General features: G+C 34.2%; 3 protein-coding genes and 1 non-coding gene across 11 annotated transcripts in view; 1 reads left to right on the forward strand and 3 right to left on the reverse strand.

Moving 5' to 3' along the window:
* Positions 1 to 778: 778 nt before the first annotated feature.
* The window catches only part of LOC125866233 (cytochrome P450 CYP72A219-like), a 221818-nt gene continuing 195426 nt past the window's right edge, over positions 779 to 27170 (reverse strand). Inside the window, exons 1-6 of one of the 4 annotated variants that reach the window (XM_049546566.1) lie at positions 11411 to 11592; positions 4256 to 4408; positions 3425 to 3642; positions 2755 to 2996; positions 1832 to 2213; positions 779 to 1367 (exon numbers count right to left, since the gene is read on the reverse strand). In XM_049546566.1, coding sequence (XP_049402523.1) covers positions 945 to 1367; positions 1832 to 2213; positions 2755 to 2996; positions 3425 to 3642; positions 4256 to 4408; positions 11411 to 11546 — 1554 coding nt within the window. In that variant the 5' untranslated portion in view covers positions 11547 to 11592 and the 3' untranslated portion in view covers positions 779 to 944. Of the gene's footprint in view, positions 1368 to 1831; positions 2214 to 2754; positions 2997 to 3424; positions 3643 to 4255; positions 4629 to 7785; positions 8396 to 8861; positions 9244 to 9730; positions 9973 to 10388; positions 10607 to 11257; positions 11593 to 27170 lie in introns of those variants that run through there. The other 3 variants (XM_049546567.1, XM_049546565.1, XM_049546568.1) reach the window with 3 other exon arrangements.
* On the forward strand, positions 14726 to 17998 carry LOC125866228 (pentatricopeptide repeat-containing protein At3g16610). The gene is made up of 2 exons (XM_049546554.1): positions 14726 to 17156; positions 17232 to 17998. Exons 1-2 carry the CDS (start codon positions 14743 to 14745, stop codon positions 17233 to 17235), a joined length of 2418 nt encoding a protein of 805 aa, XP_049402511.1. The 5' UTR covers positions 14726 to 14742; the 3' UTR covers positions 17236 to 17998.
* TRNAE-UUC (transfer RNA glutamic acid (anticodon UUC)) lies at positions 18134 to 18205 on the reverse strand. Its single transcript has one exon. It is a non-coding gene; the product is annotated as a tRNA-Glu (tRNA).
* On the reverse strand, positions 19334 to 26744 carry LOC125866226 (probable alpha,alpha-trehalose-phosphate synthase [UDP-forming] 7). 5 transcript variants are annotated; one of them, XR_007446473.1, is made up of 6 exons: positions 26453 to 26744; positions 23874 to 25930; positions 21102 to 21375; positions 20029 to 20398; positions 19752 to 19866; positions 19334 to 19653 (listed from the first exon to the last, which is right to left on the reverse strand). XR_007446473.1 is itself a non-coding variant. In XM_049546549.1 (4 exons), the coding sequence occupies exons 2-4, from the start codon at positions 25859 to 25861 to the stop codon at positions 20087 to 20089; spliced, it is 2574 nt and encodes an 857-aa protein (XP_049402506.1). In that variant the 5' UTR covers positions 25862 to 25930; positions 26453 to 26743; the 3' UTR covers positions 19334 to 20086. The 5 variants fall into 5 exon arrangements, 1 of the variants encoding a protein (XP_049402506.1); XR_007446472.1 differs by having other exon boundaries at positions 19334 to 19866; XR_007446471.1 differs by having other exon boundaries at positions 19334 to 19905; positions 26453 to 26743.

A 27170-nucleotide genomic window follows, 5' to 3' on the forward strand; every position in this document is an offset into this window, starting at 1 on the left:
ATCGAAACTGAGCAAACTCATTGGCGTTGGAAATATAATTCAAAGGTATTTCCTACGGTATCTGGCAGCACATCTAACTCATCATGAGCTAGGAGCTATGGTCGTAATCGACCCAAAACTCATACTTAAGCATAACTTGCAAAATTTCAGATTTTGCTATTTCCAATTTAATTATCTTTGGAACTCAAGGTGCTACATCTAGTGACCTTAAAACTTAAGAAATTCTTTTAACTCCTCGGTAAAATCCTACTCACAACGAAGGATGGTTCAAGTCTTAGCTCAAAAAATTTCTAGGGTGTTACACGAAACCTCACAAAAATCAACCAAGACCTCCACTAGACCTAAAATCATCCCCAAACCGAAGTGAACTATTGGAAATCCAGTATATTAACCAAAGTCAATCCAAAGGCCAAATTTCAAAAAGTTCACAACTTAGGACCTCAAATCCTCAAAAAGACTCTGAATCTGAAATCGCAACTTTCGTAGATCAGATTTCACATTTCGAAACTGATGGAATCAATGGAATTCCATTCCGACACTTGAAACTCCAAAAGATACCGAAAATCACTTTTTTAACAACTTAGCCTTTCAAACTCAAAACTTATCGAATCCTTCACTTTAAACTCAAAGTTCAAAACCAACTTTCAAAACTCAACCAAAAACACCTCAGGGTAGATATCGAAAGGGGTAAAACGGTAAATTTTACGAAACTTTTGACTGACCGAGTTATTGCAAAAAGAATGGAAGAGGAAAATCATAAACATAAAGTACAGTAATATTATTATAATAAAGTACTCCACTCTTATACAAAACAATATACGACTTCACTTATACATAACTACTATATATGACAATCCTCAAACTCCTACTTAATTTAACTATAATTAAAGAACAATACATATAGGATATAGCTTGACTCAAAAGACAACACATCATGACCACTTCTACAACTTGTGCATGATCAATCGAGCACCATATTGAGGTTGAAGCAATAATGGATGAGGAGCATGAGCATAAGATGGAGATAGTTCAAATGCATAGTGTTTTAAAATCATGACCATTGCCATTTTTGCCTCTAACATAGCAAAATTTTGCCCAATACATATTCTTGGACCCCAACTAAATGGAAAAAATACAACTTGTCCTTTTGTTGCTTTTGATATTCCTTCACCAAATCTCTCTGGCTTGAACTCCATTGCATCATCTCCCCATATTTCAGTATCATGATGCACTAACATTGTTGCTAATATGAGTTGCACCCCAGAGGGTAAACACAAATCTCCTAACTTTGTTTCTGTATTTACCATTCGATTAATCGCGTATGCTGATGTATACAACCTTAATACCTCGTTTAAGATCATAGTCACCTATAAAATAATAAATCAGAAGTTAATATAGCCATTAAAAATATTGATTTAGATAAAGTAGAATTTAGAACTTGATTACCATTTTGATGATATTTTGATGAAGTACTTGAGTGACATTATCATTTAAATTGGTGATATTGAGTAAAGCTGAATGACTTTTTATTACAAAAAGTGGTTTACTGACTTAGGTGCAAAAAAGTGAATGTTGGCTGAAGAGTATGCTCTAGTAGTCAATAATGTGATATGCGTGAAAATCACGAAAGACTGTACTTCAAATTCAAATAGAATCGACATAAAAACTCCAAGAATATTTTCCTCATCTACCTAATCTTTGGTTGGTGGGGTTTCCTAAAATATATCTATATATAAAGTATCCAATTGATGTATTGCAAACTGAACTAGATATATACCACCTTAATAACAAAAAAGTTCAAAATAATTGAACATGTGTATGGAATACTTACTACTTTTAGTTGATTCAACTTATCATAATCAAGTTCATCACTTCCAAACACTTGTAAAACCTCTTCTCTAGCTCTTTCTTGCCAAATAGGATACTTGCATAATAAAATCATTGTCCACACAAGTAAAGTTGAAGTAGTCTCTTGTCCAGCAAAATAGAACAATTTACACTCTTCAATCACCTCATCAATGCTCATACCAAATTTCGTATTCCCATGTTGTTGTATTTCTTTTAAATTTGATGTCAATAATATACTTAATAAATCATCATGTGATTCTCCAGCTTCAATCATCCTTATTCTTTTATTGATAATTCCCAATATAAGTGCTTTTACTTCATAGAAGATTTGCATCATCCTTTTGTTCTTTTTAGTTGGCACAAACCTATAGTTCATGATCATGATAACATTAATTATTGTTAAAAAAATCAATGTACAAGAATATGATGGAGTACTTAATTAGAGACACGTAAATACGCTTCTTGAAGATAGTTGAAGTTTGTTTCACGAACTAATAAAAGAATGATAACACAATACTATCTTTCACATCCAACTAAACCACATATTTTTTTTCAAAGGGGAAACAACGGTTTCAGTTCTTGTATTATTACCTAATTTCACTTTTATTCCCTGTATTATTTGATGATGCATATTTAACCTTCAATTATTTGAATTGTGTTGTTTTGGTCATTGAAGTTAACAAAAATTAGCTATTAATTAATTTACCATAAAATTAAATAAAATAAAGGGTTGGTGATTCTAAATGCTTGAAGAATTATGTATATAAAATCTACAACATGAAAACTTTATGTGGTTATTCATTTTCAAGCATGCTTAACTGTGGAGTTTTATTCAAAATTCATAATGAAATAATAATAATAATAATAATAATTACATATATATATATATATATATATATTTCTTACCTCCATCCTGGAATGTATATTGAGCGTGTCATTTTTGAAATTAATTCAATTTGTTCTTTTTGAAGTTCAAAAATCTTTTTTCCTTCTTCATAATTACTGCCAAAAGCAGTTCTTGAAATTGCATCACTTGTCAATGTTTGAAGATATGGCCACACATCTATCTCTGTTCCGTCTTTCGAAATAACTTCCTTCCATGTGTTCAACATTTCGTTAACAGTTAATTTGAATGCAGGTAGCATATGCTGCACATTAATAAGAATTATGGCAAACTTAATATTTATATATATTTAATAAATCTTCTAACACATATATGTAACTTCAGTCTTCATTTCTGTGCTCAGTCAAATTATGACAAACAAATTGAAACAAGAGAAATAATAAGTAGTAAGAGAAATGGCTTCAATTTTTTGTTTTACTTTTCGTTTTAGTCCGTTTCCAAAAATAATGTCTTTTTTTTTTTTTGACAACTCTTTAGTTTTAAACTTTTGACATACTTAAGATTACAAGATTAAAAACAATTCTTGTATATTCTATATGTCGATAGTTTAAGACAACGAGATATCAAGAGTCTTCTTTACTTTGTTAAACTTCTTGTCAAAGTGAAAACTAGACGTCCAGACAAATGAATTGAAACAAAAAGAGTATAGCAAAGTTTCAAAGTGTCTAAAACCTTCAACTTGTCAAGGTGAAAAGCTGGATTGAGAATCCTTCTATGTGTGGCCCATTTATCTTTTTCATGGGCCGCAAGCCCAGATATTGCCAACTTAGATAGTGGGCTGCCACGTGCCTTATGATAAACATAATTCTTTGTTAACACCTCCCTTATCAATTTGGGCTCTGTGATAAGGACTGCTGGTTTGGGCCCAATCCACACAAAACAATTCTTACCTACAAAATTGAAGTGAAAGGGAAAATTTAAGTCTATTAATTTTTATATGAATGTATGTTGTATGACGATCACTATACGTATGTATGATTAAATGTATATGTATCTATGACAGTACAACAAATGTATGTATACATGTATGATTGTATGTATGTATGCCTCTAGTGTATGTATGATATGTTTTTTTGAAAAGAAATGTTACACAATTATATAATTACTAAGTAATTTTTGTATGAAAAGCATGGATTGATAACCTACAAAATATTATAAATAGCTTCCTTCAGAACTTTAGTCTAGTGATGTGTATGTTAAAAGTGTACGTCAAGGGGTCCAAACCTTGTTGAAGACATAAGGTCGATATTAAAGTAAAGAATGATAAAAGGTTGGAATCATTATTCACCCAATATTAGTACAATATAAGAGCTTAAGTCATAGATAATGTGTAATTTACACAATAAACTCATCTAAAAATATTATTTACTATCGTAGATAAATGTGATCTGGTATAAAATTTTATACACCAATTATATTAGTAAAAATTTCTACATAACTAGATCAGTTAAAAGATACCAAATAGTAAATGCATAAAAGGGTCATATTTGCCCATTTACTTACCATAATTTGTGATGGTTTTGTGGATGAAGGGGTTGATTCTAGGCCAAATCAAGTCATGTGAGAAATTGATAGGCTTGGATGTAGCTTCTTCAATCATCTTCTTCATCTCTTTCATATCCCCATACAACAACTTGTAAGAATTTCCTTTGAAACCTTGTTGTCTTAGTTGCTTCTCCAATTTTTTTGGTTTGAACCAAACATAATTCAAGATTCTCCATGTCCATCTCAATACAAAGATAATTGCAAATGAAAATATTGCAATTTTTAAGTTGTAATATGATATTTCCATATTGAAAAACCTAACCCTTCCCTCACTAGCCTCAAATATGATAATACCAAGTTTCATGCTCTTTATTATGATATTAGTACCATATATATACATACCAAATACTACTATAAATAATGAGAAGAAAATGAAGTTTTAAATTAATAAATTAAAAGTCATAAGGGGTTGCTACTTGTTTGGTTAATGGAAGAAGGTGATATATCAGATAATTAAGTTAGAAATAATTTTATATCTTTAATTTAATTTTACATATCTGTTTATTTCATTCAGTTTGATATTATTTTATCTCATCTTCTAAGTATTCAAATTAATTATAAAATTATAATTTCAAGATAACTTAATTTGTGAATCAAGGTAGTGATCAAGAAATTATAGTCCAACCACACGTATTTGAAAATTCAAAAAAATCCATAGATTTATTGCACGTCATTTTCTCTATCAATCTTTTTCTTTATCGGTGTCTCTAGACTATTTGGACTTGTCAACTCTTATTAAATTAAGAATAATCTTCCCTTTTAGAAAGAAAAAGAAGATCTTTTACTATATATTAATGTAGACATTTGAAGCAAAAGCAATGAGGGAACTAGAAAGTTTAATTATAAATATTAAAATACAACAATGCCATATAATTTGAACCTTGGCTTAAAGTTGAACCTTGAATAAAAATAATTTGAACCTTTAACTTAATTTGAACCTTGAATTAAAATAATATGAACCTTGAATTAAATTGATCGTTGGAAGAAGATTAGTCTTTAGTGAACCTTAGATTAATTTAAAATAAGATAGACTCCTTCTGTTCACTTTTACTTGTCACAATTTGACTTGACACACTCATTAAAAAAATAATAAATAATATAGGTATTTTATCAAACTCTTCTCTATAAAATGATGTCTTGGAAAAATGATTTGAAAAATAAGTATTTAATGTTGAGGGTAAAACATGAAAAAAAAAATTATTTTTTTTGATATGTAAAAGGTGACAAGTAAAATGTTATTTTAGTTGTGTGACATTTTCTAAAGCAGATCAACAAAAAATAATGCATGAGATCTTCATCATGACTTTTTCTTTTGTTCAAATTATAAGTAAATATAGAAGATCATTTCCTCGATAACATTTCTTGAATTCAACTTCATATTACTTAATTTCTTGAATTAACCATATAGGTTTGTACCAACAAAAACAAATAGAAGGATGAAACAAATCTTTAATGAAGTGGGAGCATTGATATTAGGAATCATCAACAAAAGAATAAAGATGATTGAAGATGGAGAAATACATGATGACTTATTGAGTATACTATTGACATCCAATTTACAAGAAATCCAACAACATGGACATAAAAATTTTGGTATGAGCATTGATGAGGTGATTGAAGAGTGTAAATTATTTCATCTTGCTGGGCAAGAGACTACTTCAGCTTTACTTGTGTGGACAATGATTTTATTGTGGAAATATCCTATTTGGCAAGAAAGAGCTAGACAAGAGATTCTACAAGTAATTGAAAGTGATGAATTTGACTATGACAAGTTGAATCACCTAAAAGTGGTAAGTAGACAAATTTCCATAATTAGTTTATATAAAAAAGAATGTCATATTTTACAATATATCGTTAGGGAGATCATTTATAACACACACATTATAGAGAGACTGTTATTTTGTTCTGTCATGTCAGCCTAAAGATACTCTTAACATAATATTCAAGTATCCCTTATATATTGTCATGATGACACTAATCACTAGTGATATTTATTCTTTTTTATAGGTTACTATGATCTTAAATGAGGTCTTAAGGTTGTATCCATCGGGATATTTTATTAATAGAGTGGTGACCAAAGACACAAAACTAGGGAATTTGTGTTTACCCTCTAGGGTGCAACTTTTGTTGGGAACAATTTTGTTGCATCATGATACTGAAATATGGGGAGATGATGCAATGGAGTTCAATCCTGAGAGATTTAGTGATGGAGTAGCCAAAGCAACAAAAGGACAACTTGTGTTTTTTCCTTTTAGTTGGGGTCCAAGAATATGTATTGGCCAAAACTTTGCTATGTTAGAGGCAAAAATGGCAATAGCCATGATTCTCAAACACTATTCTTTTTGGACTCTCTCCACCTTATGCTCATGCTCCTCATCCACTATTGCTTCAACCTCAATATGGTGCTCATTTGATTTTGTACAAGTTGGAGAAATGATCATTTGGAACTTATTATTAGATTTATATCATCGTAATCATCAACTATATATGTGTGAACATGATTTTCTTGTAATAGATCATACACTTCAGTCAATATAATTATGTTGTGTGGTTTTGAATGCAACTTGCTTGGAAATATTTCAAAATATTATGTATCTTACAACTAATTAAGAGTTTTGTTATCATATATTGAGAAAGATATACTTCGATACATATATTTTTGTTACCAGTTACACTAAAATAGGGTGAGAGGCGAGCAAGATGGGGAGGGAGGCGAACGAGAGTTTGTTATGTATTCCAGATATATGTGAATCACACTAGATACACACTATATACATGTATATGTATGTATCTGGTGTGATTCGCATGTATTAGGATACCAGATACATAGGAGAGTGGTGAGCGAGATGGGAGAGGGGCGAGGGAGGTGTGTGAGATTTGTTATGTATCCCAGATACATGCAAATCCACTTGGATACAATATTATCCTGAGATAAATGTATCTGGACATATCTGAACACATCCGTGAAAGTGAACTAACTCAACGCCTAAAAGGGCTAAAACAAGCTCAGAACCTAACAAAAATCAACCAAGACCTTAGCTAGACCTAAAATCATCCCCCGAACCCAAGTGAACTTTTGGAATTCTGATCCAAGCACCCGAACCCCGAATATTAACCAAAGTCAATCCAAAGGCCAAATTTTCAAAAATTCACAACTTAGGACCTCAAATCCTCAAAAAGACTCTGAATCTGAAACCTACAACTTTCGCAGATCATATTTCACATTTCGAAACTGATGGAATCAATGAAATGTCATTCCGACACTTGAAACTCCAAAAGACACTGAAAACCACTTTTTTAACAACTTAGTCTTTCAAACTCAAAACTTACCAAATTCTCAACTTTAAACTCAAAGTTCAAAACCAACTTTCAAAACTCAACCAAAAACTGCTCAAAGTCGATATCAGAAGGGGCAAAACGATAAATTCATGAAACTTTTCAAAAATGACTGACCGAGTTATTGCAAAAAGAATGGAAGAGGAAAATCATAAACATAAAGTGCACTAATATTATTATTATAAAGTACTCCACTCTTATACAATACAATATATGACTTCACTTATACATAACTACTATATATGTCAATCCTTAAACTCCTACTTAATTTAACTATAATTAAAGAACAATACATATAGGATATAGCATGACTCAAAAGACAACACATCATGACCACTTCTACAACTTGTGCATGATCAATTGAGCACCATATTGAGGTTGAAGCAATAATGGATGAGGAGCATGAGCATAAGATGGAGAGAGTTCAAATGCATAATGTTTTAGAATCATGACCATTGCCATTTTCGCCTCTAACATAGCAAAATTTTGCCCAATACATATTCTTGGACCCCAATTAAATGGAAAAAATACAACTTGTCCTTTTGTTGCTTTTGATATTCCTTCACTAAATCTCTCTGGCTTGAACTCCATTGCATCATCTCCCCATATTTCAGTATCATGATGCACTAACATTGTTGCTAATATGAGTTGCACCCCAGAGGGTAAACACAAATCCCCTAACTTTGTTTCTGTATTTACCATTCGATTAATCGTGTATAGTGATGTATACAACCTTAAGACCTCATTTAAGATCATAGTCACCTATAAAATAATAGATCACAAGTTAATATAGCCATTAAACATATTGATTTTAGAAGATAAAGTTGAATTTAGAACTTGATTACCATTTTGATAATATTTAGATGAAGTTGAGTGACATTGTGATTAAAAAACTAATTTAAAAACTTTTGGTGAAATTAAGTAAAGTTGAATGACTTTTCTATTACAAAAAGTGGTTTACTGACTTAGGTGCAAAAAAGTGAAAGTTAGGCCAAAGAGTATGACCTAGTTGTCAATAAAGTGATATGAGTGAAAATCACGAAAGACTAGACTTCGAATTTCAATACATAAAAACTCCAAGAGTTTTTTTCTCATGTATTTGGTTGGTGGAATTTCCTGATATATTTATATATAAAGTACTTGGTTGAGGTACGACTTGCAAACTGACCTAGATACTATCATAATAACAAAAAAGTTCAAAATAATTGAGCATGTAGGCAATACTTACTACTTTTAGTTGATTCAACTTATCATAATCAAGTTCATCCCTTCTAAACACTTGTAAAACCTCTTCTCTAGCTCTTTCTTGCCAAATAGGATACTTGCATAATAAAATCATTGTCCACACAAGTAAAGTTGAAGTAGTCTCTTGTCCAGCAAAATAGAACAATTTACACTCTTCAATCACCTCATCAATGCTCATACCAAATTTCTTATTCCCATGTTGTTGTATTTCTTTTAAATTGGATGTCAATAATATACTTAATAAATCATCATGTGATTCTCCAGCTTCAATCATCCTCATTCTTTTATTGATAATTCCCAATATAAGTGATTTTACTTCATAGAAGATTTGCATCATCCTTTTGTTCTTTTTAGTTGGCACAAACCTATAGTTCATGATCATGATAACAATAATTATTGATACAAAAATAACTATATAAGAAATATGATAGAGTACTTAGAGACATGTAAATACGATTCTTGAAGATAGTTAAAATTTGTTTCACAAACTAATAAAAGAATGATAACACAATACTATCTTTCACATTCAACTAAACCATATATTTTCAATGGGGAAATAGCAGTTTTAGTCCTTGTATTATTACATAATTTCACTTTTAATCCTTATTTTATACATATTTAACATTCAATTATTTGACATGTGTTGTTTTGGTCATTGAAGTTTACAAAAGTTAACTATTATTTAATTTAACATAAAATTAAATAAAATAAAGGGTTGATGATTCTAAATGCTTGAAGAATTATGTATATAAAATCTACAACATGAAAACTTTATGTGGTTATTCATTTCTCAAGCATGCTTAACTTTGGAGTTTTATTCAGAATTCATAATTGAAAAAAAAAAATTCTTACCTCCATCCTGGAATGTATATTGAGTGTGTCATTTTTGAAATTAATTCAATTTGTCCTTTTTGAAGTTCAAAAATCTTTTTTCCTTCTTCATAATTACTGCCAAAAGCAGTTCTTGAAATTGCATCACTTGTCAAAGTTTGAAGATACGGCAACACATCGATCTCTGTTCCGTCTTTCGAGACAACTTCCTTCCATATGTTCAACATTTCGTTAACGGTCAATTTGAATGCAGGTAGCATATGCTGCACATTAATAAGAATTCAAGAATTATGAAAAGCTTAATAGTTATACATAATTAATGAATCTTTTTAATACATGTATATTTAACTTCAGTATTTATCTCTGTGCTCAATCAAATCGAAACAAGAGGAATAGTAAGTAGTAAGAGAAATGATTTCAATTTGTATGTTTTACTTTTCATTTAGTCCTGTTAAAAAATAATGTCTTTTTTTTTTAACAACTCTTTAATTTTAAACTTTCGACATGACATATTTAAGATCACAAAATTAAAGATCATTTTGGTATATTCTATATATCTATATTTTAAACGAAAAGATATCAAGAGTCTTCTTTACTTTGTTAAACTTCTTGTCAAGTCGAAACCAGACAAAAAAATTAAAACGAAAAGAGTATAACTAAGTTTCAAAGTGGCTAAAACCTTCAACTTGTCAATGTGAAAAGCTGGATTGAGAATCCTTCTATGTGTGGCCCATTTATCTTTTTCATAGGCCGCAAGCCCAGATATTGCCAACTTCAATAGTGGGCTGCCACGTGCCTTCTGATAAACATAGTTCTTTGTTAACACCTCCTTTATCAATTTGGGCTCTGTGATGAGGACTGCTGGTTTGGGCCCCATCCACACAAAACAATTCTTACCTACAAAATTGAAGTGAAAGGGAAAATTACGCGTTTTTATATGTACGTACGTATGTATGTATGTATGTTGTATGACTATCACTATACATATGTATGATTGTATGTGTATGTATCTATGACGGTACGACAAATGTATGCATACATGTATTATATGTTTTGAAAAGAAATGTTACACAATTATACAATTACAAAATAATTTTTGTATGAAAAGCATGGATTGATAACCTACAAAATATTGTAAATAGCTTCCGTTAGAACTTAGGTCTAGTGGTAAGGAGAACACATCACATCATGTGTATGTTAAAAGCGCATGTCAAGGGGTCCAAACCTTGTTGAATACATAAGCTTGATATTAAAGTAAAGTAAAGAAGGATAGAAGGTCGGACTCATTATCCACCCAATTTCTATCTTATCACATTAGTACATTTAAAAGCATAATTTACCCAAACAATTTATCTAAAAAGGATCTATATATTAACCTCCTTAAAAATTATATTTATAATCTTTAAAAGATGACATATTATTTACTATCGTAGATAAATGTGACCTGATGGTATAAAATTTTATACACGGATGATATTAGTAAAAATTTCTATATTATCAGATCAGCTAAAAGATAACTACTAGTGTCATATTTGCCCATTTACTTACCATAATTAGTGATGGTTTTGTGGATGAAGGGGTTGATTCTAGGCCAAATCAAGTCATGTGAGAAATTGATAGGTTTGGATGTAGCTTCTTCAATCATCTTCTCCATCTCTTTCATATCCCCATACAACAACTTGTAAGAATTTCCTTTGAAACCTTGTTGTCTTAGTTGTTTCTCCAATTTTTTTGGTTTGAACCAAACATAATTCAAGATTCTCCATGCCCATCCCAATACAAAGATAATTGCAAATGAAAATATTGCAATTTTTAAGTTGTAATATGATATTTCCATATTGAGAAACCTTATCCTTCTCTGACTTGATAATACCAAGTTTCATGGTCTTTATTATGATATATATATATATATATATATACTAACTACTACTATAGATAATGAGAAGAAAGTGAAGTTTTAAATTAATAAATTAAAAGTCATAAGGGGTAGTTTGGTTCATGGAAGAAGGAGATCTATCAAATAATTAAGTTTGGAATAAATTTATATCTTTAATTTAATCTTACATATATATTTATTTCATTCAATTTGATATTATTTTATTTCATCTTTTAAGTAAAAAAAAAAAATAATCACAAAACTATAATTTCGAATAATTTAATATGTGAATCAATCGACTCCATAGGACCAATGAACTATAATAGTCCAACCACTATCATTGAAAGTTCAAAAAATTCCATATTGCATTATTGCGCGTCATTTTCTCTATCAGTCTTCTTTTTCTTTATCATTATGTCTATAGAGTATTTGGACTTGTCTGCTCTTATTAAATTAAGTAAAATCTTCCTTTTTAGAAAGGAAAAAAAGAAGATCTTTTACTATTACTGTAGATATTTGAAGCAAAAAGCAATGAGGGAACTAGAAAGTTTGAATATAAATAATTTGAACCTTGACTGAAAGTTGAACCTCGAATAAAAATAATTTGAACCTTAACTTAATTTGAACCTTGAATTAAAATAATATGAACCTTAAATTAAATTGAACCTTGGAAGAGGATTAGTAGTCTTTATTGAACATTGCATTAATTTAAAGGGAAAATGCATAAATATCCCCAACCTATGCCCGGAATTTTAGAGACATACTTATACTATACTAAGGTCCTATTACCCTCGAACTTATTTTATAAATAATTTTCTACCTCTTTTTGGCCTACGTGGCACTATCTTCTGGACCCAGCGCGTGTTGACAATTTTTTCAAGTTATCTGGTTGATAGTGCCACGTAGGTCGAAAAGGGGTAGAAAATTATTTATAAAATAAGTTCGGGGGTAATAGGACCTTAGTATAGTATAAGTGTGTCTCTGTGATTTTGGGTATATGTTTGGGGTACTTATGCATTTTCCCTAATTTAAAATAAGATAGTACTCCTTCTATTCACTTTTACTTGTCACAGTTTGACTTGGTGCACCGATTAAAAAAATGAAAAAGGGTCAAAAATACCCTTAAACTATCTGAAATAACTCATATTTACCCCTAAACTATATTTCGGCTCAAAACTACCCTTCTCGTCAAACTATTGGGTCAAAAGTGCCCTTATTATTAACGAAAGTTGTTAAATGTCATGTGGATGCCACATTGCACGCTAGTAGGGTTCCACTGTCACATAGACTAAAAGGAAAAGGGTCAAAAATACCCTTAAACTATCCGAAATAGCTCATATTTACCCTTAAACTATATTTCGGCTCAAAACTACCCTCTCCCTCAAACTATTGGGTCAAAAGTGCCCTTCTTATTAACGAAAGTTGTTAAATGCCATGTGGATTCCATGTGGATGCCACATTGCACGCTAATAAGGTTCCATTGCCACATAGACTAAATCCCTAAATCTTAATTACTCTTTTTTCCCCTCATTTCATTATTTTCCAGAAACTATTTCACTCATTCTCCCTCATTTCGCGACTAGGGTTTCACAATTTTCTTTGTCGCTGGTTTTCAAAGTGGATATTCGTGGTTGTAGGTTAGTAAATCTTTTTCCTTATTTTATTATGTTTACAACCACGAATATCCACTTTGAAACCCAGCCTCAAAGAAAGCTATGAAACCCTAGCCGCGAAATGAGGAAAAAGTTGTGAAATCCTAACTATCATGCTTTGAAATCGTAAACATACTAAAATAAGAAAAAAGATTTACTAACCTACAACCACAAATATCCACTTTGAAACCCAGCCACGAAGAAAACTGTGAAACCCTAGCCGCGAAATGAGGGAGAAGGGGTGAAATCGTTTCTGGAAAATAATGAAATGAAGGGGGGGGGGGGGGGGAGGAATTGGGNTTAGTCTATGTGGCAGTGAAACCCTATTGACATGCAATGTGGCACATGGCATTTAACAACTTCCATTAATAAGAATAGTACTTTTGATCCAATAGTTTGATAGGAAGGGTAGTTTTGAGCTGAAATATAGTTTAAGGGTAAATATGAGCTATTTCGAATAGTTTAAGGGTATTTTTGACCCTTTTCCGTTTAGTCTATGTGGCAGTGGAACTCTATTGGCGTGCAATGTGGCATTCATGTGGCATTTAACAACTTCCGTTATTAAGAAGGACACTTTTGACCCAATAGTTTGACGGAAAAGATAGTTTTGATCCGAAATATAGTTTAAGGGTATATATGATGTATTTCGGATAGTTTAAGGGTATTTTTGACCCTTTTCCTTTTAAAAAAATAAATGATGTAAATATTTTACCAAACTATCCCCTATTGAATGATGTCTTGGAAAAATGATTTAGAAAATAAGTATTTAATGTTTATGGTAAAATATGGAAAAAAATTATTTTTTCTTGATATGTCAAAAGTGACAAGTATAAATGAAAATTTATTTTAGGAATAAGTGACAAGTAAAAGTGAACGGATGAAGTACTCCTTTTGTCCCTAATTACTTGTCCACTTTTCCTTTTTTAGTTGTCCCTAATTACTTGTTCATTTTAACAAATCAAGAAAGGACAATTTTTTTTTTATCTATTATACCTTCAATTTATTAGTTTGAAAAATGTAGAATTTCTTGAAAATCTTAAATTTTTAATTCATCCACTTCATAATTAATAGGGATAAAATGGTAAACTCACTATATCAATTATTGTTTTCTTAATAAGTGTGTCAATTCAAAAGCGAACAAGTAATTAGGGACAGAGGGAGTATTAAATAAGCGTTGGGGGAGCAATCCAAAAATAGTGGTAAGTGTTGAATTTTGAAATCAGGAATAATATTAATTAGGTTTTGAATCTTGAATTTTAAGATTAGTATGAAGTGTTGGATTTCAAAGATTTTATAAAAACATATTTATATATTTTTTTTAAATGTATTAGTGATTATAAAAGTATATGCAATTAAGAAAAAATTAAAGTTTTAGTTTTTCTTAATATAAAAAGTTTGTTATCTATAATTCTATATTAAGGTTTAAAATAGGCTTCCCGCCTTTGTTTCATCACCATTTTAAATAATTAGACTAGACTCGTCCGTGCATAGCTTGAGCTTAGTGCATGATGCTACGTGCAAATGCGCGGCGCATAGTAAACATAAGTTGGAATTTCAACCAAGAACCTTACTATAATTACATTTCGATTCTTGATTCATGCACAGAAACTAAGCAATTAGTTATAGGCAAATCAATCCATCAGCACATCATCAAGCACCGTCGTTGTAACGATAATCGTTCGAATTTACTAGACAAGCTAACGCGTTTTTACGTTTCGTGCAGCAGAGTTGATCTTGCACGCCAAGTGTTTGATTTAATTCCTAACTCAGATAGAAATGACAAAGTCATATTATGGAACCAAATGATTAGAGCTTATGCTTGGAATGGACCCTTTGAGAAGGCTATTGATTTGTATTATGAAATGGTGGAGTATGGTGTTAGACCGACGAATTATACATACCCTTTTGTGATTAAGGCTTGTTCTGCTTTGCAAGATGTAGAAAATGGCGAAAAGATTCATGAACATGTGAAAAGGCAGGGGCTTGATGGCGATGTTTATGTTTGTACAGCTTTGGTTGATTTTTATGCAAAGTGTGGGTTGTTGGTCGAGGCACGAAGAGTGTTTGATGGAATGTTGCAAAGAGATATTGTGGCGTGGAATGCGATGATTTCGGGGTGCTCGGTGAATGGTTTGTATTTGGAGATGAAGGGTTTGGTTTTGGAGTTGCAAGAAAATGGGTTAACTCTGAATTCGTCTACAGTTGTGGCGATTCTTCCTGCTATTGCGGAAGCTAATAAGTTGCGTGAAGGAAAGGCTGTTCATGGGTATTCTATGAGAAGGGGGTTTGTTAATGATGTAGTTGTTGATACTGGTATTTTGGATGTGTATGCAAAATGTGGTTGGTTGAACTACGCGAAGAGGATTTTTAGAGTCATGAGTTTGAAGAATGAGATCACACGGAGTGCGATGATAGGAGCATACGTAACATGTGATTCTACTCAAGAAGGATTGGAACTGTTTGAGCACATGAGGATGGAAGATACTGGATCTCCTTCTCCGGTCATGCTTGCCACTGTAATTCGAGCCTGTGCTAAGCTGAATGATATGAGAAGAGGAAGAAAGATGCATGGTTATACTGTTAAGTTAGGGTCCAATTTGGATTTGATGGTGAGTAATACTCTTCTTTCTATGTATGCAAAGTGCGGGAGAATAGATGATGCGCTTACCTTCTTTGAGGAGATGGATTTGAAAGATTCTGTTTCTTTCAGTGCGATAATTGCAGGGTGCGTCCAGAATGGCCATGCAGAAGAAGCTTTGCAGATTTTACGAATGATGCAATCGTCTGGTGTTGAACCAGAATCTGCAACAGTGATGGGAATTTTACCAGCTTGTTCACATTTGGCTGCTCTACAACTTGGAGTTTGCACCCATGGTTACTCGATAGTGCGTGGATTTACAGAGGATGTTTCTGTTTGTAATGCTCTAATTGACATGTATTCCAAATGTGGTAAAATCGGCATTGCTAGGATTGTCTTTGATAAGATGAATAAAAGGGATGTCGTCTCATGGAATGCAATAATTGCTGGATATGGAGTTCATGGTCGTGGAAAGGAAGCAATTTCACTGTTCTATGACATGCAGTCTGTAGGTCAAATGCCAGATGATATAACTTTTATTGGTCTCTTATTTGCTTGCAGCCATTCAGGTCTTGTTGCTGAAGGGAAATATTGGTTCTTCAGAATGTGCGAAGAATTCAAAATTAGCCCTAGGATGGATCATTACTTGTGCATGGTGGATCTTTTGGGACGTGCTGGTCTTCTGGACGAGGCCTATGGTTTCGTCCAGAATATGCCTTTTATACCTGATGTGCGTATATGGAGTGCCTTGCTTGCCGCGTGTAGAATCCATAAACATGTTGTTCTAGCAGAAGAAGTATCCAATAAGATCCAATATCTAGGACCTGAAAGTCCGGGCAATTTCGTTCTTTTATCTAATTTGTATACTACTGCTGGGAGATGGGATGACGCTGCTCATGTCAGAGTTAAGCAGAAGGATTCTGGCTTTAAGAAGAGCCCCGGATGTAGTTGGATTGAAATAAATGGTGTTGTCCATGCATTTGTTGGTGGGGATCAGTCCCACCCTCAGTCCGCTAAAATAAATGAGAAACTGAAGGAACTTTCGACAGAGATGAAAAGGCTGGGGTATAGTGCAGAATCCAGTTTTGTTTACCAAGATGTTGAGGAAGAAGAGAAGGAACAGATTCTTCTTTATCACAGCGAGAAGCTTGCTGTTGCATTTGCATTGCTAAATCTGGATCCTAGCAAGTCCATACTCGTTACTAAGAACTTACGAGTTTGTGTGGACTGCCATAGTACGCTGAAATATATAAGTCTAATAACAAAAAGAGAAATTACAGTGAGGGATGCAAGTCGATTTCATCATTTCAGAGATGGAATATGCAGCTGCGGAGATTTCTGGTGAGGAATGATTGGTACTGTTTTTTTATTGTTGCTTGACGTATGTACTAATGCAGCATTGCCTATCTAAACTAGGTAGTTGAAGCGTATTCAAAGATGATATCTTGGCTGCATGTTGTGTTAGACCATTTTGAGGATCTTCGAATTCACGAGTACATTAGTTGGCAGATTTTGACAGAACATTTCATATCTCAGATGAACACGCAGATAAACTTTACATTGCAGTAAGATGATTCGTCAGGAAGATTTGACGGATGCAGCATACACTGCTTTGATCAGTAACATCCTGGAGCTTCTTAGAACTTACACCATTGTTGCCACATGCATCAGTGATCAAAATTTTCGATATAATGAACAATCAATTCTGGTGAAATTTTGGCAAATGACGGATTTCTGCCATTATACAGCATGCATTCCAAGCTGTGCTTTTGAGTGAGTCGTTCTATACTTCTCATATGCTTCCTTCCTTATACTGAAACATATGAGAAGGATAGAGGAGATGCACGGATGCCCCTGTTCGGAGATGTGAGAAGTTGGCTATGGATGGTTTCAAGAGAGGTAGAGGTAGGCCGAAAAAGTATTGTGGAAAGGTGATTAGACAAAACACGGTGCAACTTCAGGTTACCGAGGACATGACCTTAGATAGAAGATTATGGAGGACATGGATTAGGGTAAAAGGTTTAGTAGGGAGTTGAGTATAGTTTCGTTTATCCTTCCATACTAGTAGTCGTAATATTACCCTTCATTTAAGGTCTTGTTCCTCCGATTTTTGTTACTATCTGTTGTCCTATGTAATTTGTTCATCGTATTATTTTGTTTTCTCCCAAGGTCAAAATGATTTGTCTCCCAAAGTCGAAATAAGGTCTATGTACACACTACTCTCCCCAAACCCAACTTGTGAAATTAACAATACCAAAAAAGTCTATGTACACACTACTCTTCCCAAACCCCACTCGTAAAAACTAACCATAAAAAAGTTCCGTTACCGGGAATCGAACCCGGGTCTCCTGGGTGAAAGCCAGATATCCTAACCGCTGGACGATAACGGAAGTTGCTGATGAGATACTCCAAATTATATATATGTAACTCAGTTTTATCGTTTGGTTGGTAAATGGAAGACATTTTCTTGAATATATGACTAATTTTTGTTGCATTGTCAGTGTATAAAAGTTAAATTCATAGATTAAGTTACAAAAATGAATAACGAGTTCCCCAACCAGCCCTGGAAGGAACTTTAAAAAGTTCAGAGTATTCGTTGACTAACACATGGCAATAAGTTCATCTTCGAAGTATTTTTCCTTTCCAATTTTTTTCTAATGGTTTAGATTAATCTTATCACAAGAATAAGAACTAGAAAGATAATGGGTCAATCAAACAACAATAATAATATATCTAGTGAAATCTCCTGGGTAGGATTTGGGAGGATAGAGTATACCCAAACCGTATAGTTTATACCTACCTCGTTAAAGTAGAAAGGTTTTTTCCAAGCTTCTTATGACGGTAAAAAAGAATCATCATCATTTGGTTGTCTTACTTAGTAACCAGGCAACCAAAAATTCGAAGGGTTAGTGACGCACGATCAAAACTCGATAAATAATGAGCCACCCCTAGTGAGGAGGAATCTTCTCTTGTTGTCAAAAGTATTTACTCAAGATCTATCAGGCAACTGATGATATCATTCAAAACCATTTTTCAGGTATATGCCAATCATACATACCACTTTTTTGTTGAGGAATTTCTTAAGAAAAGACTTAGACCGACCGCCAAGCCCTAAACCCTTGGGGTTTAGCCACAAAAGTATCTCCTCCCTCTATTCCTTCTATCTTGCATGCTCTTTTCTTAAAACTGGAATAGAGAATCTATAAAGAAAGCATTGCAAAATATATACCACTCTATTTCAATTTATTTATCTGATTTTAACTTGATACAAGAAAGTAAAGAAAACTTTTAAATCTTATGGTCTTCAACTAAAGATATATAGCATGTACCATATGGCAAATATCCTTTAATCTTATAGTCTTAAACATGTCATGCGTAAAGTTAGTATTAAAGAGTTACTGAAAAAGGAAAATAGAACAAACAAATTGAAACAGAACAGGAGCAGAATATGGTTTACATGTAAATGGGAAAGGGAAATAGAACAGACAAACAGAAAGATACCATGGAGCAAAATATCATAACAAAACTAAAGACACCAATTTATAGAGCAAAATATTATTGCATTACTTGTATCAACATGATGCTTTCCAAATGAACCAAAAGAAAAAAACATGGTGATAAAAACATCCATTTTCATCACTAAAGAGTCTGTACAATAAGATCGCCAAAACGCCATTGCCTCGATCTATGTGTTGATGCTTATTTACCACAAACCGGTTCCATGTCCATCGACAGAACTCCTGTATAACTCCAAGGTACTTTTGAAAAGTTAACCATCGATGTATCATGCAGACGCAAGACAACCTTCATAAAACCTTGTCCACAGTAATAATGTTAGCTGCCAGAATAATGAGAACTTTATTATTCGAAGAGTGATCAAAACTTTTAGTTCTACAAAACTCACTGCCACCGTCAATCTTGTAAAATAGTTAATACCATGTTTTTCACATCTGTGTCTTGGTTTCTTCCTTCAATGGGGTTCCTAATTCTACATAAATGTTTCACCGGGACTCTACGATTTGATATTTTTTTCCCAAGATGCACAAACAATCTGCAATCAACTTCAGTACTCCACTTCTCACACAAAGTACTTCCAAGGAAGGGGTAAAAGAATGGATCAATGTCAAAAGGAAAGAATGATTGAACGGAATATAATTCCGTTTTCTTAAAACCTAAAACTAACTATCAAAGAGATGAAAGTCACTGGCCCAACCTGGAATATACATGCAGTAGGAAGGAAACCAAACAAACCAAGGCATCCATCAGCTAATTCAAGCCGAGTCCTCAGCTTCTTCATCGGAAGTAAATGGAGTAATAGTTGCTTCAGCAAGAGACTCTAGCATAAATCTAACCTCTGAAGTGTCGTCCAAATAATATTTAGCCTTGCTTGGTTTTTGTCCCACTGTGCAGGCAAATACTTTGGTATCATAAGAAAGAATATTTCTGGATAAAGCATCACCGATGATCTCAAACATATCCTCATCAGATCGATCATCACCAATGCAAAGCACAAAATCTGCCAGCTTTCCTCTCTCTACCAAGGATGTGAAGATCTTTTCTGCTACTAAACCTTTGCTGACCCCCTAGAAAGGAAAATGAGAAAATTAAGGTTTTACTCAAACCATGTGTCAGGAACAATAATTGAATGACTGCGATCTACCAAAGATGGATAAATCAAACATCAACAACACAAAGATAATTCTAGACAGTGAGAATTACAAAATGATCATCTAGACACCTACAAAATTTATGTGTCACGTCAGCATCGGGTATCTACGAGACACAGTGGGGACGAGTTGAAGGGTTTAGTTGCCAATGAGACCAAGTTAAGGTATCTAGATGTGCTCTCTCAAAGTTGGAGTGCTTACTCGCCAGCTGAGGCGAAATTTTTTTGTTTATGTTCTATGCCTATTTAAAATAATCACATGGAAATGATGTTCAGTCATTTACTTATCATCTTAGCCAGGCATACCATAACCAATATATATACATCACTATGTACATTGATATAGTACAGAAAATCAATGACTTGCTGCTGTGCCATATCATTCATTGCCAAAGGCTGCTGCTTCATATCATTCTCAGATGCAAAGAATGCAACTCCAGTTTTCAATCTAAGATTGACATGAAATTATTAGAAAATAGGTGTGTTATCATCTGAAGAAAGATGTCATGAACATGCTAGGCTTTCGATGCCACTTACCCATTTGATGAAAGAAAATCCAGAATTATAACAACAGATAAGAGTGAAACAACCAATGTGATAACTGGGGTAAGTATACATGCCTGAGGTTTGACTTCCACAATGAACTGCCCACTTTTCACAGCAACAGGTTCATTTGCTAAAACACTCTCTAGATGATCAAGCATCTCCTTTGCCTGAGAAAACCCAAAGCCAGGATCTGCATCACGGTACTGCCACACTATAGCGCTTTCCTTTTTTTCAATGCTAGAGCCATCTGTAGAATCTGTATAGGACTGCATTACTGGTTCAGCAAGATGCATCCAACCAAAATCAGAGTTCTGACTGCATGTTTCCCATTCCTGATCTTGCGACCATCTGTGGCATCAAAAAATTAAAACATCAGCGAACTCCAAGGAGCCAAAAGGTGACCTTTGGGGCAGCAAACCCCCAACTGAGCACCCCCAATACAAAGAGGTGGCCCATGAGCCATGCAAACCAAATCCTATAGGTACTTCACTACAGTTGGACCAAAAATCCCCTAACTCAAACGCTCAAACTTGGCGTAGGGTAAGCAAACAAGTTTGAGCTCATGCGAATTCATGTGGTCTGCTTACCAAATTACAGCAAAAGAAAGCAAAGTATGTCAACAATAATTTTAAATGCTTATGCGATCAAAAGAAATAAAAATATCAATTCCAAATACTTCTTTCGAAAAACATTTCAAACTATCAAATGCAGATCACAAAAAGATAACATAATGAGAATAGAAGGTGCAAAACCTAGACGTTAAAAAGAAGTTACACAGAACATCAACTGGACCTCTTCAGATTGAACCTTTTGCCAACTACATTTTGACGGTTGGGCTGATTCCTAATTATTAAGACACTGAATATACGAATGTCTTAGCTATATATGCTACCAGGTCTCAAGACCTTGACGGTCCCGTCGTATAGTCTTCCCCCATTAGTTGTGGAAAAGCATGTTATATTTCAGACGAGAAACATAAAGCACTAAAATACCTAAGGAAGTCATCAATTATATATTGGTATGAGAACCTGAATCTTATTTTGACATGATCTGTGGCTGGGTCACTCTCCTCTCAAAATTGTTTCCTGACAATTCTAGCACCGCACAGAATCCAGAGGCACCTATAGCTCAAGGCAGAATACAACAGTGTTGGGAGATTACAGTGTTTGGACCCTCCAGACAGATGTTTTTTTCTCTACTAATTCATGTTATAAATCCCTCACCCCCACTGCTATTGGAAGGAAATTATGGAGAAAGAAATCTCATTGTTTTCAGAGCAAATAAAAAGACAAAAGTAGATAAAATATCAACTTGTACTTGTCAAAAAATAGTATAGAACCTGAATTGTCAATATTGCTCAACATGAGTAGCCAATGCACGAATAACAATATCACCAAAAAAAAAATAATCAAACAGTAGACTTGAATTGTGAATACTCAGCATTTGTAGTAATACATGGATGAGAAAAAAAGTGCCACAGGTAAGACTGAATATGGGTGGATCAACGTGGACGTGCTTACCGGTATCAAGAGAAGGAAAGAGCAGCAAAGAAGGCTCCTCAAGAGAAAGAATAAATAATGTTACATGTAGAATCATTGTAGTTTTGAGAGAAAAGCAACACATGAAGCAAGCAAGAAGTTGGGGTGGAGAAGATGAAACTCACAGTAGAGAGCAAGAGCAGGTGAGGTAGGGGAGACATTTACGGGGAGAACATAATCATCTGGAACAAACTGAAGCTAGCATTTTCGAGTTCTTAAATATTCTCTCTTCCCAGTTTAAGTTTCTCTTTTAGGATGTTCAAAGACAATATCATTCTATGCACCTTCACCCATAAATTTCCTTTACAATATGATGTTCTCCCAATCAAACTAGCTTCACCATAACTACATTATACTTTTTTTTAAATAACGATGGTGTCTGGACCAGACTCAATTACAAACAAATCCAATTCAAAGTTGGCTTTCCAAACACGCCCTCAGTTTCATCAAACCAAGCTTGCGATCGCGATAAGCCAATTGGATCATGTCCAATTACAAGTAGGATATGATGAACAACCAGTATAGCTTCAGATAATCTATTTTGATAAGGCAATACTTCCGATTGTGTTAGTAAAGTGAGACTCAAAATCACTATCATTACTTTATCCCACTTTATGTGGCATTGTTTGAGCAGGCACGATAATAAATTAATTAACGTGTGTACTTATTTATTTTACAACCATGGGGTCCGGGTCAACTTGTGCACACCCGACTAGTTTCACGGGTACTTGCTACCTCTCACCCGCAAAGTACCGGATAACTCTGTTCACTAAGGCTTGGACAGATGGGGAAAGATCACCTAGTATTTTGGCACACTCTACTGGGATTTTAACCCGACACGTCATGGTTCTCAACCCACTTCATTGACCACTGAGCCACACCCTTGGCTGCCTATGTATTCATATTATATTAGTAAAAGTAGAAGAAAAGACTAGTATTATAGTTTTGAATTTTTTGAAACATGTCAGCCATAGCCTGTACCAAAGTTTTTCACCCTTAGAAGTGTGTCAAGAAAGTATGTACCATTAATTGGATGAGGAGTACCCAATTATCTCACATTTTCTTCATAGCAAGTTTACTCTTTTGTCATTATACCTTATATGCTGTTTACTTGAAAAGCCAGAAAAATGAAAATGAAACCAATCGTGGGGAACAGAAACCATTCTATAGCAAACAGCCTCAAACAAAATGGTGATCCATACTATGTAAAATAATGTGATCGAAACAGTTTGCAGTCAAACGACCAGCATGCATGCAGATGTCATTGATAGAACGTATATTGTAAAGGGAAAGAGAATAAAAGCACACCTCAAGAAGTATCCATGTTCTGCTGCAAGACCCAACTTCCTACAAGGAGAAAACCATTTGTCCAGGCTGTCCCTCCCCCTTCCACTAACAATAAAGACGGCATTGTTTTGATCAGCACAAATTCTATTCAGGATTGAGATAACTTCAGCACTTGGAGACTTGATGATAGAGTTCTGAGGCATCATAGTTCCGTCATAGTCCAAGAATATGGCCCTGCTCTTAGACTTAATATAAGCTGACTCAATATCATCAATAGAAAGCTTTCTAAAGTTCGGATCTAGGGCCACAACTCTAAATCCAAAGCCCAAACCAATGCCATAGCATCTTTTTCTGAAGTGATCTATACAGGTCCTCTCCATATCCTGCAAGAAGCTTCTTGCCCAATAACCAACATCATGGGTGCTAACATAACGATAATGCTTTTCATGTCGTAGCTGCTTCTCTGGTTCAGCCATAGATATAGCCTCATTCATTGCCTCAGCAGTTGCTTCAACATTCCATGGGTTGATGCGGATTGCCCCACTAAGTGAAGGTGAACACCCAATGAATTCAGATACAACTAACATGCTCTTCTTAGGTCCATCCACATCTGAATCAGCTTCTGAACCAGACATGCCCTGTCGACAAGCAATGTACTCATAAGGAGTTAGGTTCATCCCGTCCCTCACAGCTGTGACAACAACACATTCTGCAATACTGTAATAAGCCATGCGTTCACTGCTTGATATAGGCCTATCAATATAAACTATAGGTTCATATCCAGGCTGGCCGAATTGCTTATTGATTCTCTTACAGCTTTCCAGTATCTCCGCCTGTATTTCCTTTAAATCTACTCCTTTACCCCTTGTAGGATTTGCGATCTGAACCAGCACAGCTTGCCCTTGCCACTTGGGGTGCTGTCCGAGCATGTGTTCCATTGCTAGAAGCTTTAAATTAATACCTTTGAAAATATCGAGGTCGTCGAAACCAAGCAACACGGTTTTTCCTTCAAATTGCTGCTTTAGCTCCTTAAGCTTTGACTCTTTAGCTGCAAGTCTCTTCATGTTCTCAATGTGACCCATATGTATTCCAACAGGCATAATCTTGATGCCTACTGTCCTACCATAGTATTCTAACCCTATATAACCTCTTTTAGACTGATACTCTAAACCTAACATCCGACTGCAACAAGAGAGGAAGTGTCGTGCATAGTCGAAAGTGTGGAATCCAACAATGTCAGCACAGAGCAAAGCCTTGAGTATTTCCTCTCTAACAGGAAGAGTCCTGTAAATCTCAGATGAAGGAAACGGACTGTGAAGGAAAAACCCCATCCTCAAACGATTGAACCGCCTCCTTAAGAATGTAGGCAACACCATCAAATGATAATCATGGATCCAAACAAAGTCATCCTCGGGATTAAGAACCTCAACTACTTTCTGTGAAAACAGCTTGTTGGCAGACACATATGCTTCCCACATAGAGCGATCAAACCGGCCTCCATGATCAGGTGAAAATGGCAACATGTAATGAAAAAGTGGCCACAAATGCCTCTTACAGAACCCCTCATAATATTTTTCCACAATATTTGGCGGAAGAAATGCAGGAACACATCTAAACTTCTCCAACAGATAACTAGACACATCATCCTGTTCAATCGGATCAATATCAACACATAACGACCCAACATATATCACTTCCATGTCTTCAGGTAAACCATCCCTAAGTCTCAAAAGTAACGAGTCCTCATTCCAATTAAAGCTCCAGCCTTTATTGTCTGGTCTCCTTTTTGCTTTCAGGGGCAACAGATTTGCCACCACAATCATCCGATCACCAGCCAGCGAAGACGGATTCTCAGATGAAACACTATGAGCCTGGTCATCATCCATCTCACATATACTCCCAGGTAGTGTCATCACCCGTGGCATCCGCCTCCGGTCCCTATCTCTTCCCATTGTCGGAAAATTCCCAGATGCCAAATCCAAAAGGTTGGTATACGATCTCGAAATCATTTTTACTAATATTCTTCAGCGTCTTTTCCAATGCCACCTCAACCCCTTAATCAGGTAGTTCTTAATTACCTGCAAAAACATCAAACAGTACAAGTTACAAATAACAACAGCAACAAAAAGAATACCTCAGTCCCAAACTAGCACAGTCGCTCTATATGAACCCTCTAATATTCATTCTTTCCTTTTTCAGCATAATTCATTCCAATAAAACAAACACTACGACTTCACATACAACTAGCTCAAACATAAAATCCTAGCCCAACATATCCTAATCTTTCAAAAAGGACAGGCCCAGTACACTAAAGCTCCCGTTATGCACACGTCCAGGGAAGGACCGGACCACAAGGGTCTATTATACACCGTCTTACCCTACATTTCTACAAAAGGCTGTCACATACCATAAATCCAAATCACAGCCAAAAATAGAAAGAAAAAAACCGTTAATTGAAATAAATCAAACTGAACCCATATGATCTTTAAACTACGCCACAATATCAAAATCCAGCATTCCAAAATCTTAATTTTCAGATAAATTAAACAAACAAAATCACATAAAGCACGTAAATTTTTTGGGAGAAAATCAAAACCCACCTCAAAGATTCAATTATCAGAAACCCCTTTGAATTCTTGGCAGCAAAAAGATGAAAAAGCCTCGATCTTGCAAGTTCAAGATTGGTAAAGTCTAGGGTTTGAACAAGTGCAAGTTCATAATTTTTTGCGTTTGTTCTTAAATTATTTTTTTAAAAAAGATATAAAAAAATAAAAAAGTGATCCAACAATATGTACAAGGAAAATGCTGGATAATGAATATTCAAAAAAAATAATATTAATAATTGATGTATATAATTTTGTAGGTGATAATGGCTGACCATGAAAACACAAAAACATGAGCTTTCAAATTTAGACCATTTAGTTTATGGTGCCCATTTCTATCACCAAAATTAAAGCCACCTCCAACTTGGAAAAAAAGAAAAAAAAAGGCACCAAAGGTAAATTAGACCATACATCTTTTGTTCTTTTTCATAAATAATAAAGATGTCTTATCTAGCATACCAAAAATTTCGGATTCGAATTTTAGGTATGAAAAAATATTTGGTATGAAGCATTTTTTTTTTAATGGAACTTTACGCGGTGCGAATCTGAAATAATTGAATTCAATATGCAGTGACGGATCCATGAGTTTAAGGTTGTGGGTGCTCGAAGAAGAGTTGGCCTTTAAAAATTAAAAATACCATAGTGGGAATATTGAACCTGGCCACAACAGATGCAATGTACAACTTTGAGCACCCCATAAACAACCACTACGGTA

The sequence above is a fragment of the Solanum stenotomum genome, chromosome 5, assembly GCF_019186545.1.
Source record: "Solanum stenotomum isolate F172 chromosome 5, ASM1918654v1, whole genome shotgun sequence".
Lineage (NCBI taxonomy): Eukaryota > Viridiplantae > Streptophyta > Magnoliopsida > Solanales > Solanaceae > Solanum > Solanum stenotomum.

Excerpts from the sequence above, each read along its gene's own strand:
- LOC125866226 (XM_049546549.1), bottom strand. The coding sequence starts at position 25,861 with ATGATTTCGAGATCGTATACCAACCTTTTGGATTTGGCATCTGGGAAT. Across the intron at positions 21,376-23,873 it reads GAACATGGATACTTCTTGAG|ATGGTCGCAAGATCAGGAAT; the intron begins GTGTGCTTTTAT and ends TTGATGCCACAG. Across the intron at positions 20,399-21,101 it reads TTGTGGAAGTCAAACCTCAG|GGGGTCAGCAAAGGTTTAGT; the intron begins GCATGTATACTT and ends TTTCCTTTCTAG.
- LOC125866228 (XM_049546554.1), top strand. The coding sequence starts at position 14,743 with ATGATGCTACGTGCAAATGCGCGGCGCATAGTAAACATAAGTTGGAAT.